This window comes from Papio anubis, chromosome 4 (genome assembly GCF_008728515.1).
Source record: "Papio anubis isolate 15944 chromosome 4, Panubis1.0, whole genome shotgun sequence".
NCBI classification, from domain to species: domain Eukaryota; kingdom Metazoa; phylum Chordata; class Mammalia; order Primates; family Cercopithecidae; genus Papio; species Papio anubis.
In genome coordinates this window covers 93773738-93789112 of record NC_044979.1, presented here as the reverse complement: position 1 = coordinate 93789112, position 15375 = coordinate 93773738, and the positions used below count along the sequence as shown (strand labels likewise).

Sequence of the window (15375 nt, the reverse complement as noted above, 5' to 3'; positions counted from 1 at the left end):
TGCAAAAAAATCCAAATGCCCATCAAAGGAGAACAGATCAATAAAGTGTGTTATATGTATACAATGAATGCTGAATAGCTTTAAAAAGAACAGACTACCAATACACTAATACACACAACAATATAAATGAATCTCAGAAATTATGTTAAACAAAAGAAGCCAGATACATAAAATAAAGTACATACTGCATGATTTAAGAACAGACAGCTGAATCTATGGTGATACAGTAAGAATGATGGTTATATCTCTGATGGAGAAACTACTGACTAAGAATTGACTGAGAAGGGGCCTGAAGGAATTTTCTGAAATGATGGAACCATATGTTGATCTGGATGGTTGTTACATGGACACATACATATGTAAAAATTCACCAAGCTATATACTTAAGATCTTAAGAGATATATATACCTTACTGTACACAAGTTATACCTCAGTAAAGAAAGAAAAAAGATAGCCAAATTGTTCTGCATGAAGATGCATCTTACAAATTTTTTGTGAATCAAAGTCAAAGGCAAGGAATCTATTTTGTTCACCACTGCACACTTAATGCTCAATACAGTGCCAGGTACATGGCAGACGGTACATACGTTTTCTTCACTTTTGTTTTTTGGCTAGAAGAGTGTGGCTTTTATTCTATTTTTTCCTATTTTTAACTGTAGGTAACTATACATAACATAAAATTGACTATTTTGACCATGGTTAAGTCTACTGTTCAGTGGCATTACGTACATTCATACTGTTTTGCAACCTTCGCCACCATTCATCATCCATCTCCATAGCTCTTTTCATCTTGTAAAACTGAAACTCTACACCCATTAATCAACAACTCCCCATCCCCAATCTTCCCCCAGTCCCTGGTAACCATCATTCATTTTTTCTGTCTCTACGATTTTGACTACTCAAAGTCTTCATGTAAGTAGAACCATAACAGTATTTGTCCTTTTGTGACTGGCGTATTTTATTTAGCTAATGTCCTGAAGATCCATCCATGTTGTAGCTTACATCAAATTTCCTTTCAAGACTGAGTAATATTCAGTTCATAAGTATTTTTGAATTAATAAATTTACCATAACAGTAGTTTATACAAATTCTAAAAACCAGCATCTTCATTTCAAATATACCAAAAATTCCAAAAACTAAATATCTAACACATAGGAAAGCTGACAGGAGGAATGAAATAATTATATTCAAGAATATGGCTCACCTTCTTTGGGTCAAGATTCCCCAAAACTGAACTGGCCTGGGGACAAACTTCAGACAGTGAGCAACCAATCTTCATGATATCCTTATTTCTATTGATACTCTAGAAAGATCAGATATAAGATACAGTAAAATACTATATTATAGTGTTACACACTTGAGGGTTCTAAGCATGATAAAAGATTTTAGGCCATTAGAAATTAAATCAAGTTCTTATGTCTGTATTTTTTCATAATTTAAATGAGTTATTTATAAGAAATGAGACTAGGCCATATAAAAAGTTTACTTCCCAATGAGTTCAAATTAGGTAGAATTCAAACAAGATACCAAATATAATTAAATCATATGGAAAGGATTCCTTAAAGATCTATTTGATTGCAGAGCTCAAACTGGGAAATAAAAGATGATCCTGGAATATTTGATGGTGTCAGAAAGTAAAACAACGCTAAAAATAAAAAATAAATAAATAAATAATTTTTAAAAAACTGGTTGTGATGGCTCACACCTGTAATCCCAGCACTTTGGAGGGCCGAGGTGGGAGGATCATTTTTGAGCCAGGGAGTTTGAGACCAGCTTGGCAACATGGTGAAACCCTGTTTCTACAAAAAAAAAAAAAATACAAAAAATTAACCGGGCATGGTAGTATGCACCTATAGTCCCAACCACACAGGAAGATGAGGTGGGAGGATTGCTTGAGCCCAGAAGTTCGAGACTGCAGTGAGCCATGATCACACCACTGCACTCCAGCCTTGGTGACAGAGACCCTGTCTCAAAAAAACAAAAACAAAAAAGTGCTCAAAAAAAGAATAGGACATCTTTAAGGACAAGTACCAATTTGTGTTCTTTGGTGAACTTTGTCCCGATGGCCAAGGCTGAATAATTTAAACAACAAAATAAATAATGATAGCATAGGATTACAACCCATGGAATAAATATCCATGAGTTTATATTATTATAAATAATTGAATAAATAAATGGCAGAGAAAAGACAGCTCTTCCTTATAGAAGAATTCCAATTAACAAATGTGGAAGGAATGAGGGGAATAGAAAATCATCATTAGGCAAGCACTACAGCAATAAACAGTAAAATTCGTGGGTGAAAAGTTGAAGAGAAACTGGATTAGACAGCCTCAATAAGTCTCCTAAAACATTTATTAATTACAAAAGAAAAAAGAGTAACTTTACAGTGAAAAAACCTGGAAATTGCCACCCTACCCAAGTGAATCAAGGTTATCATCAATAAGAAGGTATATCACATCATGAAACCCCAATAATGATGTACTGAGAGGACTACAATATCACTTCTGTGGAACTCTTGCTAATCTATTTATAAGAAATCATCAAACAAACCCAAATTAAAGGATACTCTACAAAATAACTAATATTCATCAAAAGTGTCAAAAGTCTTGAAATACAAGGAAAAATTGAGGAACATTCAGAGGTTAAAGGAAACCAAGGATATACAACTAAATACAATTCGGGATTCCACATTGGATCCTGAAACACAAAAATACAAAAAACTGCTAAAATTTAAATAAGGGCTATAGTTTAGTTAACAGCATTGTACTAATGTTAATTTCCTGCTTTTGATCATTGTACTGTGGTTATATAACACATTAGCATTAACGGAAGCTGGGTGTAGCCTCTGTACTAATTTTGCAACATTCCTGTAAGTCAAAGTTTCTTCAAAATAAAATGTTAAATATATATATGTGTTCTAAAGAAATATACCAACGAAATATTCAATAATGCTAGAAAGAACATGACTATCCGTGATGACTGAAAAAAAAAACTCTGAAAGAGCAGTTCAAAGAACATCATGATGAATATCAAAGTCTCAGCATAGAAGAGGAACTGAATTTAAACCAACCCTGAGAAACAACAGAGGCAACCTTTGGGAACAAACCCCTAGAATCAAAATATTCCATATATTTTTTTCACTATGCAGACTAAAACAAATAGGAGCTCTTTTTTTGTTTGTTTGGCACAATCTCAGCTCACTGCAGTCTCAATCTCCTGGGCCCAAGCAATCCTACCACCCTCAGCCTCCCACACAGCTGGGAACACAGGCATGCACCATGCCTGGCTAATTTTTTTTTTTTTTTTTTTTTTTTTTTTGGAGCGACAAGGTCTCACTATGTTGCCAAGGTTGGTCTCAAACTCCTGGGCTCCGGTGATCCTCTCACATAGGTCTCCCAGAGTGTTGAGATTACAGGCCTGAGCCACCATGCCTGACCAGAAGCTCTTTCTTTCAAAGAAACAGGTGGAGTCAAATACTTCAGATTCCATCAGCTGCCACCCATCCAATCTGAAGTGTTTGCTTATAAGTGGTTTATAAGGCAGAAGCCCACAGGGCAAAAAATGGAGAACATATGTGAGCAGATTTTCATCCTAATCTGCCTACCCATATTTCCAAATCTCTAGTCTTCTCTATGTCTACATCCCACCCTAACCCCAACCAAATTTGCCAATTTGCTTCCTGAAATAACCACTGCATTCATTTACACACCGTCAGTAGTTTTAATGTTTACTCTTTTCATGTGCATGTTTCCTGTTTTAAATGTTCTTCTGCAAGCGCCTCAACTTCATGGTTTAACTCAGAGGTTGGCAAATTACAGCCACCTGTTTTAGTAAATAAAGTTCACTGCATCACAGCTACACACACTCATTCACATTTTGTCTATGGCTGCTATGCACTATGTTGGCAGAGTTGAATAGCGGCAAAAGAAACTGTATGGGCTAAAAATGATAAACTACTCATCATCTGATCCTTTACAGAAAAAAAATTTGCTGACTCTTGAATTTGCTCCAAATTCAATCAACATCTTCACAAACAAAGTAAACTGAAATCAAAGTCTAGAGCTGCACTACTGAATACAACAGCCAATACCCACTTAAAATGTGGCTAGTCTAAGTAGATATGCTCTAAGTCTAATACACACACTGGATTTCAAAGACAATATTAAAAAGGAAATATAAACTATCCTGTTTACATTTCCATGCTAATTATATTTTGAAACAATATTTTGGATATATTGAGTTAAATAAAATGTATTTATTAAAATATCACCTGCTATTTTTAGTTTCTTCAATGTGGCTGCCAAAAATGTTTTAAAATTACTTTCGTGGCTCATATATTTCTACTAGACAGCACTAGTCTAGAAAATCTTTTTACACTGATAAATGATGTTTCTATAAAATAAGCTTAAATATAATTTATCATCCAACCTGGGACACTGTTGAGAGTGATGCAGCTGTCACTAATACAGAGACAATGGGCATGGAACCAGCAACGTGTGAGCAACCTTTAGACAATATGCATAAGCAGAAACAAATTTGCCAAATACATGTGCATAAGCAGACACACGAATTTGCCCCAAGTTTTCTATAACATCACCCTTCCGCAATGTTTTATTACATGCAGCCATGCCCCACATAGTGACACTGTAGTCAAGAATGAACCACATACACTGCAGTAGTCCCATAAGATTATAATGAAGCTGAAAAATTCCTATTGCCTAGTGTAGTCCTAGCCATCGTAACATCATAGAACAACGCATTACTCACATATTTGTGGTGATGCTGGTGTAAACCTACTGTGCCCCAGTCTTACAAAAGCACAGCACATACAATTATGTATAGTACATAATACGTGGTAATGAAAATAAACAACTATGTCATTGGTGTGTGTGTATATTTTTTTTTACTATTTTATTTTAGTGTACTCCTCCTACCCATTTAAAAAAGTTACTTGTACAGCCACCTCAAGTCCTTCTGAAGATATTCCAAAAGGGCATTATTATCACAAAAGATGACAGCTCCATGCACGTTACTGACTCTGAAGACCTTCTAGAAGGACAAGAAGTGGAGGTGAAAGACAGTGATATTGATGACCTTGTGTCTTCGTTTTTAGCCAAAAAGATTTTAAAGTAAAAAAATTAAAAGTTTCTTAAAAAGAGAAAAAAAGCTTTAGAATGAGGACATAAAGAATATTTTTGCACAGCTCTACAATGTTTGTTTTAAGCTATGTTATCACAAATGAGTCAAAAGTTTATTAAAAGTTACAGTAAGCTAAGGTTTATTGAAGAAAAATATTTTTATAAATTTAGTGTAGCCTAAGTGTATGGTATTTATAAAGTATACAGTAGTATACGGTAATGTCCCAGGACCTCACATTCCTCACTACTCACTCAATGACTCACCCAAAGCAATTTCTAATCCTGCAAGCTCAGTTCACGGTAAGTGCCCTATACAGGTGTACCATTTTTCAATCTTTTATAAAATATTTTTACTGTATCTTTATATTTAGATACATAAAGACTTACCATTGTAATACAACTGTCTGCAGCATTCAGTACAGTAACATGGGGTACAGGTACACCACACGGCCTAGGTATGTAATAGGCTATATCATCAAGGTTTCTCTAAGTACATTCTACGATGTTCATACAGCAAAAAAGTTGCCTAATGATGTGTTTCTCTGTATGTATCCCAGTCATTAAGTGATGCATGACTGTATATTTAAGAACTCTGGGTTAATCATATTCTTCTAGAACTTTCTTCTCATATATTCTCCTATTTCCCACATTATGAGTTCACCTCATCCTCCACCAAAAGGAGTTCCCATGCTGTAGGGAGTACAGAGAAATGTAATTTCTTTCCCTTCCATACCATGTATAGTTTACAAAGCCAAAAATTAGCAGATCATTCTGTGCATTACAGGAATTCACCTTCTTAAATTGTGGAACACAGCCCTTTAGTGCTTGCGTTGTATGTAAAACTGAGTAACCTTACCTAACCAACAGCCTCCCAACAGAAAATCAGAAATGTTTCATTCATGCTTCCAATTTTATGAGGAAAAATACCATATCTCAAATTTAAGCCATTAGAAAAAAAGACCAAGATTTTAAAAACTTATCCTCCTTCAAGAAACAATCTTATAAAAGACCCCTAGATGGGGCTATAACTTCACAAATACAACAGGCTCTCAGACTCCAGCAAAAGCAGCCTACAATTGAGTGGAATTCTGAAATCACAATCTTGCCAATTTTCTTTTTTTAAACTTGGTGCATTATGCGCATAATATTCATGTGTCAAGTAATGTCACAGCTGTCGACATTTGTCTTCTAATAATGCCTGGTGATAAATAATTCAATAAATATTAGGCAATGAGAATAATAAATATATTTATTCCTGGATTTTATTTTGTTTTTGTTGAGGAGGAACTGGATTGGGGGGAGATGAGGGGGGATATCAACCAGTTTGTTATTTACCTGGGCCCAAAACGTTACTGCATCTTCTATGTGACTTCCAACCACATCTTCCACTAAAATCAAATCACAATACAAAGAAAATTAGAAATTAATCAGTACCATCTAGCTGTTAACACCCCAAAATAATTTTTAGTGTCAGTACCTTTATCGTAATGTGTATCTTCATCCATTTGGACAATTCCTGAAAAACTAGAACAATTCAATACCTTAAATTAGATTATAATAATCCATCCATTAATAATGAATGAAGACTAAACTACATCATGTTCAATTCTTACAAATGTTTTATCCTAAATGCAGCATCAAAATTCAAACTCTATATTAAAAATGAACTCAATATTTCCTTCAATAACTCTTTTGAGTATTTTGTAGTATATGCAATTTTATCATATTTAATCTCTATCCTTAAAATTATCTCTTTAGCCAAAGTTTTACAAATTTATACTGAACAACTCATATACATTTTGATCACTTACATAAATCAACACTTTGAAACAATGTACATATTCTTTTTTAGAAAATATCCTCCCATAAAAAGGACTTCCACAACGTAAACAAAGAATAATAGAACAAATGCTTTAAACTGTTAGTCTAGTTTATGTAAAAGGCATGGTGGTTACTATTTTTGAAGATTCCATGGGATGAAAGACTGCAAAATACATAGAATTTTGCCTATTACTTCAAAAACAATTTTCATTACATATTATACTTTATCACATGCAAAAATATTCCAAAATAAATGTACACTACTATATAATTTTATCTGTAATATAATAAAACATTGCACTTTCCATTTACAAGTGTTGAAGAAAAATTAAAATACAGATTTTTGATTTTTTTTTTTTACCCCAAACGAAGTCTTGCTCTGTCGCTCAGGCTGGAGAGCAGTAGCACGATCTCGGCTCACTGCAACCTCCACTTCCCGGGTTCAAGCAATTCTCCTGCCTCACCCTCCCAAGTAGCTGAGAATACTGGCGCATGCCACCACGCCCGGCTAATTTTTGTATTTTTAGTAGAGACAGGGTTTCACCATGTTGGCCAGGCTGGTCTCGAACTCCTGACCTTGTGATTTGCCCACCTCGGCCTCCCAAAGTGCTGGGATTACAGGCCTAAGCCACCGCAATTTTTTAAGAGCTTTAAGAGTTGTCTAGGAACACCACTACACTGAAGTTTCAAATGCTCTCTCATTATGAAAAGGGAAACATTAACTCTTCACCACAGAAAGGTAAAATTTTTAAAATGGATTACTTTTGTTACAACTTAATTTTTTAAAAAAATGTTTCGTAAGTGGCATGAAAACGTCTCCAAAACAAGGGTTCTTTTCTACTGGTCAAAAAGCAGTTTTTAAATTCAACTGACCGAAAAGCTGTAAACACTTTTAGGGAGACTATATATTCCCATGGAAGGCATTAAGGCTTAAATTCAGTAAAAGTTAAAATTACTTTGGAAATCTCTCCACACACTCCAAGAAGCTACTTCTACAATAGTTTTTAAATCCTACTTTAAAATGACTTGCCCTGATTATGAAGGAACTGATGCCGTACACTTTCTGCAAACAGAGATCACCAAATGGTACACCCAAATCTCCACTTCGTGATGAAAATTTGGAAGAGATGGGTACACGTAGCTCCCTGACACTTATTTTACAAGGGATTTTGAAACAAATGGCAAAGAATTTTCCAGAAGGGGAAGAGAGTGTGCAGGCTGCGTGACCTCGTCTTCATGGAACTTACTCAGGCCCAAGGTTTTTTCAAGCCAGTTTCGCCTGCCTGCACGCACTCAAAAACTGGGGCATCTGACACTCCTCTGGGGTGGCGGGCGGCTCGAAGGTGACAGAAAACCCTGAAATGGGCCTCGTCCCCAGGATAGGAGACCTAAAACGCAAGAGGCGACGAAAACAGTCCTTGAAGCGGCCACCACTGCACGTACCACAAAAACTACTACTGACCTCACACTTTCCGTTGCAGAAGCTCTAGAAAAGTGACCCTGGCCCCACATACTGGGCTCTCGGCCCTCCGCCCGCCGTAGCACACGTGCAGAAGCTTACCGCGCGAGCTTTGGCCGCAAAGGCCCCACACTGCGCCTGCGTGCACAGCGCTGCGCCATCATCCGGTGCTAGCGGGAGTCACGTGGCAGCCACGGCCTACCGCCTAGTTAGAAGCGTGCGCGGAGCGGCCTGGCGCTGGCGGCTGCCGACCCCACGCACTGAGGCTGCGCCCTGGTGATTTATAGGCTGGGGTGGGGTCCATGGCCAGTTCCTTTCACGAGGCTTCAAGCAGTGACGTTAGAGGTGACGTAGGATTTCGTGGCCTATCCTAATCTGTTCACGTGGATTAAAATTTTAGAAACACCCAAATTAGAAGAACCCCGACATTCTATTTACACGATGGGAAAGAGAAAATAACTTTGGTAACTGAAAATGTGTTTTTCAGATTAGTAGCTTTACAAGCGTTGGTCAATTCATCCCTAGATTCCACAGCTCTCTCTAGCGTTACAACTTTTTCCACAATCTTAAGAGGAAAAAATTAGCTGTCTGCTTCTTTGCAGATATTATGCTTTGTGGCAAGCCTTACACAATTGAAAATTATATCTGGTTAATTTTTAACAGCTTGAAGTGTAAAGTACAATAAACTGCAGATATCAAAAAAGTGCATAATTTGTTAAGGGTGAACATATGTATACACTGTTGAAATCACCCCCACAATTAAGATAAACTTTTCTATCACCTCAAAGTTTCCTCATGCTTGATTATAATACCTGACTCCTCCCAGCTCCCGTTCTGCTTTCTGTCACCATACATTAGTTTGCGTTTTCTAGAATTTTACGATACTAGAATCATACAGTATGAACATTTAATCTAGCTTCTTTCCAATAGCATAATTATTTTGATTGATAAATTTTGTCCTATGTATCAAGAGTTTGTTGGGTTTTATTGCTGTTACTATTCCGTTGCATGAAGATAACACAATTTATTTACCTTTTAACAGGTATTTGGACTGCTTCCAGTTTTGAATTGTTTCAAATAAAGCTGCTATTGTGTACAAGTCTTTGTATGGACATATGTTTTCTTATGGGTTAGTGCCTAGGAGTGGAATGGCCAAGTCATAGAATTGTGTATGTGCTTTAAAAACTGCCGTATTGTTTTACAGTGTTGTACTATTTTATATTCCCACCAGCGGGGTTTCAGAGTTCTTGTTGCTCTGTGTCCTCACCATCATTTGATATGGTCTGTGTTTTTAAGTTTAAACATTTATATGTAAATGTTTAAAGTGATATCTTCTTGTGTTTTAATTTGCATTTATTTCTCTACTAACTAAAGATGTTGAGAAACTTTTCTTATGTTTATTTTCCATCCAGATCTTCCTAAATGAGGTGTCTGTTCAAGTTTTTTCCTGTTTCCTAACTGAATTTATTATTGAGTTTTGACAGTTCTTTATATACTATGGATACAACTCCTTCACGTTTGAAAATATTTTCTCCCAGTCTACAGCTGTCTTTTTGTTTTCTAAAAAGGGTATTTCAAAGAACAAAAGTTTTTCATTTCAATAAAGTCTAATTTATCAGTTCTGTCTTATGGGTCATGTTTTTGTGTTGTACATAAGGAATCTCTGACTAGCCTGGTTCACAAAAGTTTTCTTATATATTTTCTTCTAGAAATTTTACATGTTCAAGCTTTACATTTTGATATGTAGTCCTTTTTGAGTTTATTTTTATAACATATGAAATGATCAAATTTTATTTTATTGCATATGGATATCTAATTTTTCCAGCATCATTTGTTGAAAACACTGTCATTTGTCTATTGACTTGTCTTTGCACCATCGTCAGAGATCAATTAACCATACATGTGCAAGTCTATTTCTGGATTCTCTGTTCTGTTACACTGATCTATTTGCTTTCTTTAGACTAATACCACACTGTCTTAAATACCGTAGTTTTATAATAACTCTCGAAGACATGTACTGTAAGCCTTCCAATATTATTCTTTTTCAAAGTTGTTTTAGGTTTGTAGTTTCATGCGATGGTAGAACTAATTTGTCATTATCTACACACACACAGAGCATGCTGTGATTTTGATTGGGATTACATTGAATGTATATACCAATTTGAGAAGAATGGACATCTTAGCTATATTGAGTCTTCTGATCCATGAACGCAGTATATTTATTTGGGTCTTATTTTATCTCTCTGAGTGATGTTTTGTGCTTTTCATTATAAAAGTTTGACTTTTGTCTGATTTAACCCTAAGAATTTCATTTTTCATGCTGTTGTAAATTGTATTATTTTCTTAATTTCAACTTCTGTTTGTTTTGTTGCTAGTATATAGAAATATAACTTTAGTATATTGTGTATTATTTCTGTGATAGTTTTTCTGTGGGGGTGTGTGTGTGTGTGTGTAAGACATGGTCTCGCTCTGTCATCCAGGTGAGAGACCTGTGGTGATATCACAGGTCATTGCAGCCTTAAGTTCCCGGGCTTAAGCAATCCTCCTGCCTCAGTCTCCCAAAGTTCCGGTATTAGGCACTGAGCCTAGCCTATTTCTAGTGATAGTTTTTAAAATAAATTTAACAGAATTATCTACATAGATGATCATGTCTTATGCAAATAAAGGCTGTTTTTACTTTCTCCTTTACAATCTGGAAGTCTTTTATTTATTTATATCTTGCCTTATTGCAGTGGCTAGATCCTCCAGTGTAATGCTGAAAATAAGTGCTGAGAGCAGACACCCTTGCCATGTTCCTATTCTTAAGAGGAAGGCATTTCCCTCTCACCATTAAGTATGATGTTTGCTGTGGGTTTATAATAGATACCCTTTAATAGATTAAGGAAGTTACTTTCTATCCTGAGTTTGCTGAAAATTTTTATCATGAATGTGTGTTGAATTTTGTCAAATACTTATTTTCATATCTATTGATATGATCATGTGGTTCTTTTTTAGTTTGTTAATATGATGAATTACATCAATTAATTTTCAAATGTTATACCAACCTTGCATTTCTGGGATAAAATTCACTTGGTCATGATGTATTATCCTTTTTATATATTCTCATATTAGATTTGCTAAAATTGTTAAGAATTTTTGCATCTATGTTCAAGAGGAATATTGGTCTGAAATTTTCTCTTCTCATAATGACTTTGTCTGGTTTTGATATCAGAGTGATGCTGGCCATATAGAATAAGTTGCAAAGAATTCCCAACTTCAGTTTCTGGAAAGATCTTATAGAATTGATATTCTTTGTTCCTTTAAGACTTGGTAAAATTCACTGTGTGGCCATCTAGCCATCTAGGCATCATTTCCTTTAGTGCACTTTCTAGCCATCTAGAATTTTCTTTGTGGTAAGGTTTTTAACTACAAATTCAATTTCTTTAATAGATATAGGGCTAATCATGTTACCCATTTAGTATCTAATGAGCTTGATAGTTTTGTCTACATTGTAATTTTTTTAACTTTATATTTTCCTGGTGCCTCAATATCCCCACAAATAGGCTATAACCACCCTGCCCAAATGACCAGGTGTACCAGGGTGATAGGCTAGTTCCTGCCACCTCCTGACTGTGACCTAATGACTTTCAAAAAGCCCCAATAAAATGCCTTCACATGTTTTCTTGTGTACTCTGCTATGACCCCCAGTAAAGGCACTTGGCCATGGGTCCTCACTCTCTCTAAGCTCAAGCATGCTCCCTTGGCGTTCAAACCTTATATGTAGCCCCCATGTGGCATGTCATGCCTCTCTTTTCTAGGACAAATGAGTATAATAACGCCTTTATTTTTATATGCCTCTCTGGAATTTCCATGGCCGCACTGGAATGATCCTTAAACATCCCACAAAGGAGACTTACAACACAGTGTTTTTTTAAGGAATTTGTCCATTTCATCTGAGTTGTCAAAATAATTGGCATAGTTATTTATAGTATTCCCTTAGTATCCTTTTAATATCTGTAGAATCTATAGTGATGTCACCACTTTCATTCCTAACATGGATAATTTGTGTGCTCTCTCATATTAGTCAGGCTAGAGATTTATAAATTTTATTGGTTTTCTTGATTTTCTCTCTTGCTTTTGTTTTCTATTTCAGTTTATACTCTGGTCTTATTTTCCCTTTTCTATCTATTTTAGTTTCATTTTCTCTTATTTTTCTAGTTCCTTAAGGTAAGAGCTGATTTGAGATTTTTCTTCATTACTGATGAAGGCATTTTGGTACTATAAATTTTCCTTCACATACTGCTTTAGCTGCATCCCGCAAATATTACGATGTTGTGTGTTCACTGCCTTTCAGTTAAAAGTGCTTTTATTCCCATTTTGACTTTTTTTCTTTGGCCCATGGATCATTTACACGTGTTATATAATTTTCAAACATTTGAGATTTTTCCAGATATCTTTGTTATAGATTTATAATTTAATTCCACTGTGGTCAGGGGATATACTTTAAGATCCGAATTATCTTAAGAATATTGAGCCTTGTTTTATGGCCTAAAATATGGTCAATCTTAGTAAATGTTCCATTTGCACTAAAAAAAAAAAAAAAAAGAATGTGTTTTCTGCTGTTATTGGTTAGTGTGTTCTATAAATGTCAATTAGGTGAAGTTGGTTAATACTGTTGTTCAAGTATTCCATATCCTTACTGACTTTATGTCGACATGACCCATTGGTCAAGGGAAGCATCTAGGTCATTAACTCTGTCCTACAGCATCTAAGAAGCCCTGGGGCAAGAAGCAAGAGCCATCAGTGTAGGTCCAGGGGTTCTGTCAGCTACAAAGTATATCTAGCTCAATTATGTATATTTAGGGAGAGTAGAAATAGAGTGGGACCAGACCCATTTTACCTTCTGTGAGATCAACTTTGGCCAGGACTCCATTTGTCACTGAGATTCCCTACTCTAACCAGTGAACCACAATGGTCTTTTGGGTCTGCTGGGATCCATGTCAGGTCAGGCACTGTATCCAACAGTCCTTGGTTAAAAAAACAAATCTGACTATTCCTTTTTATCCGTTGCACAGTTACCCTGGTAAATGATGGTACGTGACTGCCCCTTGGAGAAAGGATTAGGGGGATATTTACCAAATATACTTGATGATCCTTCCTCAAGGGGATCTGGGCCTTCCCTTCAATAATGAGCTTTAGATCTGGAAACTGGATGGGGAACTATGGTTTTTCATTACAAAGATTGACGTCAGCCTTCTCCTTGCCAATTCTCAATTTTCTTTTTTGAGGGGTGAGAGGAGTCAGTTATATAAGTAAAATAACATCCTAATCAGCTGTCCTTCTGTCTTGCCCCTTGGAACATCATGAACTTTACCTTGTTCACAGATTCATGCCTATGTGCCTATTAAGTTAATTATGTCAATTGGGCCTCTGACAGTTAAGTTCCACAACTTGGCCTTCAAAATTCTGGCATCCCATCATCTATATACATTGATACCACAGAGCCCATAGTCATGACAGCATCTTCCATCATCAGTTCTAGCCTGTACAGGTCAATCAACCATTGCCAAGCTTTTCAAAGTTTCCAGTATACTCTTCACCATTACATTTCTTTTTGTTGTTGTTTGAGACAGGATCTCACTGTGTCATCCAGGGTAGTGTATGGCATGATCAAGGATCACTGCAGCCTCGACCTCCTGGCTCAAGCATCCTCCCACCTCAGCCTCCCAAAAAGCTAGGACTACAGGCATGCACCACCATGCCCACCTAGTATGTGTGTGGGTATATAGACGAGTTCTCACTATGTTGCCCAGGCTGGTCTTGAACTCTTGGGCTCAAGCAATCCTCCCACCTCAGCCTCCCAAAGTGCTGGGATTACAGATGTGATCCACTGTACCTGACTACCATTATATATTTTTTTGCCTTAGTTATGAATATCATCTGGGCCCTCCCAGGGAAAACTCAGGTGATAGCTTCTCCAGTTTCAAACAACAAATACATCCCTGAGCTTTCTGACTGCATCCTCAATACTATGTCAGATAACTGCTAGCATGCCTGTCATATCTTCTATATGCCATCCTTGCATTGTGTTAGGAGCAACTCCAAAAATTCTTGCCAGGGAATTAAATCATGCATCATGAGTGAGTGCCCCCATGTTACTCTCTCCTATCAAGCCTTATATTCCACCTCCACCCCACCCCTTGATTCAATATCCTCAAGATCTACTCTCAGACATGTTTCCTGGGTTCTTCCCAATATATTTTATCCAGAATCTGCAGTTGATTCAGAGTGAAACCTATCCTCCTAGAGGAAGGACTATATTCCCCAACTTAGGGTTTGCTAACACCTGATCCTAGTTATTACTTTGGAGTCAATGAGCGGTAACAAGGGTGGATCTTGAGGAGGATAAGTGTTACTTTGTGATGCAACTGCCTCAGATAAAGCCTTTACAGAATCTCAAGGTAAGGGCAGGCTATTCTCCACTAGAAAATTGGAGGACACAGCTTGTGCCAGCTCAGAGTTCATGGAAACCTGAGGATTCAAGATTCTCAGCTCACCAACACAAATGTCCCCATCCTGTGATTTAGGGTTCCATTCTTTTTGTGTCAGCACTGACTTGGCTGGGGACTAGCAAGGCTGTGCATTCTGTCTCCTTTGCAGCCTTGCCACCTTTACTATTAGATTTGGGCCCCACCTTTACTATTAGATGCTCTGCATCTGCAGATGAGTTTCGTGAGAGTGCTATAGAGGGGCTCTGGCTTTCACAGCATTCCTTGAGTTAAATGGCTATCGTGAGCCTGTGTCATTTTCTTTTTCAAAGCTCCTAAAGCATTTCAAAGTTGCAAGTGAATACTTAATCTTTATAATTTCCACTAGTCCCATTTCATTGTAATGGCACAGCTACTGCATAACCTAGCACTTCCCCTCTCACGTGCACTTCATCCAAATCCACTGAAGTAACTGATCCAGTCACAGGAT

The 15375-nt window shown here is 36.7% G+C and overlaps 1 protein-coding gene across 8 annotated transcripts in view; it reads right to left on the bottom strand.

Moving 5' to 3' along the window:
- STK31 (serine/threonine kinase 31) overlaps positions 1–10151 on the bottom strand; it is a 141435-nt gene extending 131284 nt beyond the window's left edge. For 3 of the 8 annotated variants that reach the window (XM_031665323.1, XM_009203224.4, XM_003896194.2), the window contains exons 1-4: positions 8422–8588; positions 6616–6662; positions 6474–6526; positions 1205–1303 (exon numbers count right to left, since the gene is read on the bottom strand). In XM_031665323.1, the coding sequence (XP_031521183.1) occupies positions 1205–1303; positions 6474–6526; positions 6616–6662; positions 8422–8471 (249 nt within the window). In that variant the 5' untranslated portion in view covers positions 8472–8588. Of the gene's footprint in view, positions 1–1204; positions 1304–6473; positions 6527–6615; positions 6663–8421 lie in introns of all 8 variants that reach the window. The other 5 variants (XM_031665322.1, XM_009203228.4, XM_009203223.4 and 2 more) reach the window with 3 other exon arrangements.
- Between the last annotated feature and the right edge of the window lie 5224 nt (positions 10152–15375).